We start from the raw sequence: 4286 nt of genomic DNA, 5'->3' as shown, positions 1-4286 counted from the left end.
ACGGTGAGCTCTGCCGATAGAGGATCACGGTGAGCTCTGCCGATAGAGGATCACGGTGAGCTCTGCCGATAGAGGATCACGGTGAGCTCTGCCGATAGAGGATCACGGTGAGCTCTGCTGATAGAGGATCACGGTGAGCTCTGCTGATAGAGGATCACGGTGAGCTCTGCTCATAGAGGATCACGGTGAGCTCTGCTGATAGAGGATCACGGTGAGCTCTGCTGATAGAGGATCACGGTGAGCTCTGCTGATAGAGGATCACGGTGAGCTCTGCTGATAGAGGATCACGGTGAGCTCTGCTGATAGAGGATCACGGTGAGCTCTGCTGACAGAGGATCACGGTGAGCTCTGCTGATAGAGGATCACGGTGAGCTCTGCTGACAGAGGATAACGGTGAGCTCTGCTGATAGAGGATCAAGGTGAGCTCTGCTGATAGAGGATCACTGTGAGCTCTGCTGATAGAGGATCACGGTGAGCTCTGCTGATAGAGGATCACGGTGAGCTCTGCTGATAGAGGATCACGGTGAGCTCTGCTGATAGAGGATCACGGTGAACTCTGCTGATAGAGGATCACGGTGAGCTCTGCTGATAGAGGATCATGGTGAGCTCTACTGACAGAGGATCACGGTGAACTCTGCTCATAGAGGATCACGGTGAGCTCTGCTGATAGAGGATCACTGTGAGCTCTGCTGATAGAGGATCACGGTGAGCTCTGCTGATAGAGGATCACGGTGAGCTCTGCTGATAGAGGATCACGGTGAGCTCTGCTGATAGAGGATCACGGTGAACTCTGCTGATAGAGGATCACGGTGAGCTCTGCTGATGGAGGATCAGTCTGTACTCTGTATACTGGGGATATTTACATTTGCTAGTAATGTGGACCCTACTATGAATTAGAGATATGTCTACATTTTGGGGATATATCTATAAACAAGCAGCCATTATATTATCAGCAGCACTTTTCATCCGATGATTAATGTCACTAGCAGATAACAAGCCCCTATAGTGTGGCGACACTATACGTGACCTGCATGCAGCCAGGACTCTTCTCCTTGTCTAGCAGAAGCCTCTTCTTCTTTTTTTTTTTTTAACAGGATTGTAATTAAGTGGAAAAGGACAAACACTGTGAGTTTAATTGTCAAGTGCAGAGCTGGAGAATGCCAGCCACAAGTATATTACAGACAAGAGGACCGCAGCCAGCCTTGCATGTTATAGCCTTGTATAAAGGTCATTATTACATGCAGGTCTGTGACATATAAGCTGCATCTACGAATTACTGAATTCGGAGCGTCTGAAGCCGACAGCAGCTAAAAATATCTCATTGACCCGGTGTATTTTTATTTAATCAATAACCAATGATTATCATTATAGAGGAGGCAGACAGCTCTGAAGGGTTATAAGCACGCATGAGGACATGGAGGAGATAGTGTCTGTGAATACTTTACTGCAATCTTCTTTATGAGATTATGACATTGTGTATGGATGTCATAGTGCATTGTTCTGTAGTCGCCGTGCACTGTTCTATACCGCTCTTTTGGTCCCCAACAGAAGCCATACAGAATGCAAAATCTTTTTCACACTAACACTTACAACATGCGTTACACATATATATCTATATGACAGCCTCCCTACACCAAACGAACATATATATATTAGCCTGCACAGAACCATGCATGTTCAGAGCTTGGAGTAGAAATGTTTCTATTCCGGCACAATCTTTATAAAATATTATTTCTTCCAACAGCACAACACAACACATCTTTATCTGTTTGTATAATTTTTTTTTTTATTTATTTTTACACAACAGTCCAGAACAATAGACGGATGCAGCTCACCCGCTGGCCACTAGAGGGTGCAGAAAAACATACACAATTCACATGAACAATGTTAAAGGGGAGGGGGGAGTCTAAAATCAATTGAAAGCCCAGGGATTTATTTTTCCTTCCTTTTCCAGGTGTCTTTAGACCTTAGTATAGCAACAGCATAACAAGCAAATAGCATGCTGAAAGATGAGAGCAAAAAATATACCATGGTCAGTAGTTCCTTTATCACTGTGTAATATAAACCTGCAAAACTTGGGAGACCAAATGCTGCTTGGCTAAGGGTATAAATTAGGTAGCCGCTTCTATTCTGCATCACACATGCTACAGTTTTTCCTGCAAAGCTCAATTCTATGGGGGCTTTGTATGGCATGAATTCAACTTTCCACATTTCAGTCAATGGATTTAATGAGACCATTTGCCCACTTTGCAAGCATGAGTATAGTAATTGGAGACCCTGCCATCATTGCCACACTAGAAGACATGGTGTCTGCAGTGGCATTGGGCACAATGTTTGGGGGCAACTCACCTGCAAGCCTGAGAGCTGACATCCTCTGGAACTCAGGTTCCTGCAGCCATTTCCACATTCTTCTAAAAGTCTCCCTCCCAGATTTCAGTTTACTCCAAGGTTTAGGGTTCCTTAGCAGATCTGATAGGGTACCCTGTGACCTACACAGAACCCTCTGGGCAAAGATAGCCTGGGGGATGCTGTACCTTTTCAGCTCGGCAGTGATTCTTTGAGCCACTTCTTTGGTATTAATTTCTTCTAATTGTCCAGAGTTACTGAGTTGGGATCCAGAGGAGGAGGGTGGCCTGTCACGGCTGGAAGTCAACACAGGCCCGTGAGATTGAGCGTGGCCGGTGTGGTGCATCCCATTAATGTGGGACATCATGGCAGAAGGTGGAGTGCCCAGACCCCTGGAGAGGTGCTGCTCCCCTCTTGCCAGCATGGCAGTGTGGGCATCAAAGTTTGGACTGAGCATCTTCTCATGGCCAGATGGTCCATAGTTATGGAGACTCTGTTGAGTATTGTGAATGGAACCCAAACCATTCCCCAGGTGGGCGCCAGTCAAGGGGGATAAGCTTTGCCCCATGCCAGTCATGTCCTTGTAGGGGCTGTACAGGTTGTTCATAGCTGGGATCCCTCTGTCATCTCTCATGAGGGTGAAGCTACCACTGACATTGCCCGATAGCCTCTGATGGTGGTGGTGGTGATGGGGATGGTGATGAGGGTGATGGAATTTGTCAGACACCGTAGAGATAGGGGGCAAAGGCTGGAGCGGCGTTAAGGTGGTGTAGGTGCTGCTCATGCCCATCCCAGGAGGTGAAGAGTCACAGGGCATACTCATGGCATGGTGCAGAGGAATGGACAGTTCTGGCCGGTAATCCCCAGCCCCATCCAGGATGGAAGCCATACTGGAGACCATAGCTGACCTGGAAGATGGAACAGTGAGCTCCTGGTGAAGCCTTCGGTGATGGTGAGGGCTGTGGCTGCTCATCAGATCCTGCTCATGGCTGTTTCCACCATGCAAACTGCCAATACTGTCCATTGTCATCTCTGGGTTCATGGTGCAAGCATCCAGATCTTTGGTTAGGCATCTAAAGGCGTTATAGGCGGTCTTCATTCAGTCCATGGGTGGGTGTGGGTCAGTGTTAAGGCCTCTGGGTTTCTTAGAGGGTGAGTGGGTGTCAGGGTGAGTGGGTGTCAGAGTGCAGTGCTGAGTGCAGGTCGGGGGGCAGGGGAAGGAGCGTGGGTGTGCTGTTCAGCGAGCTCGATCAGACGGGCCAGTGCTGCTCCTGGCCATGTCCTAGCCCTCTCCTCCTCTTACGTCTTCTGTTTAGGCAGCCGGAGCTGTCCAGAATGGGTTTGCTGAAAGCGCAACCTACCCCAACTGAGGAGGACACACCGCCGCTTTACGGACAGGCGTCTCCTCCAATCAGCGAGCTCCCTGGTGCCTTCCCGGCCAATCAGCTAAGGCGGAGGCGGAGCGCCCCGTTTCAAGGTAGGCTGAGAGGTCTCCACACATTACTCCAGTCTTCTACAAGGGGAAGGAGACAGGGAGGACTATTTAAAGAAGCAGTATCCTTTTTTTTTAATGGAAACAAGTGATTTAAAGTGCACTTATCTGCAATCCTCAGATCACATCTGCACCATGTTGTCCTTATTGAACTCACACTTTTGGTTGCACAAGAATTTGGGGGCTGGTGAATGTATTCATGGTAAATGGTATTGATTATGGGATCACTATATGAAAATATTTAATGTGTATCTATACATCTAAGCATTATGCTGCGCAGGCCATTGTCACATATAGTTGTGTCCATTTATTGTCTGGGCTCCACTGTAATCACTCATCAATGTCACCACAGTGTCCACCTTCCCTGTAACCATTGTCTTTTGGACTACAGATTCCAAATGACAGAAAAAAACACAACTCTGCAGCAGACAATGTGGTGGCAAAGAAC

The 4286-nt window shown here is 47.7% G+C and overlaps 1 protein-coding gene across 1 annotated transcript; it reads right to left on the bottom strand.

Moving 5' to 3' along the window:
• Positions 1 to 942: 942 nt before the first annotated feature.
• Positions 943 to 3713, bottom strand: ONECUT2 (one cut homeobox 2). Its single transcript, XM_073584838.1, has one exon. It carries the CDS (start codon positions 3443 to 3445, stop codon positions 2213 to 2215), a length of 1233 nt encoding a protein of 410 aa, XP_073440939.1. The 5' UTR covers positions 3446 to 3713; the 3' UTR covers positions 943 to 2212.
• Positions 3714 to 4286: the final 573 nt, after the last annotated feature.

The sequence above is a fragment of the Dendrobates tinctorius genome, unplaced genomic scaffold (genome assembly GCF_039654945.1).
Source record: "Dendrobates tinctorius isolate UK_male_01 unplaced genomic scaffold, ASM3965494v1 ptg000085l, whole genome shotgun sequence".
NCBI classification, from domain to species: Eukaryota; Metazoa; Chordata; class Amphibia; order Anura; family Dendrobatidae; genus Dendrobates; species Dendrobates tinctorius.
Note: the sequence above shows the minus strand (reverse complement) of the source record. Positions and strands in the feature narration are given on the sequence as shown.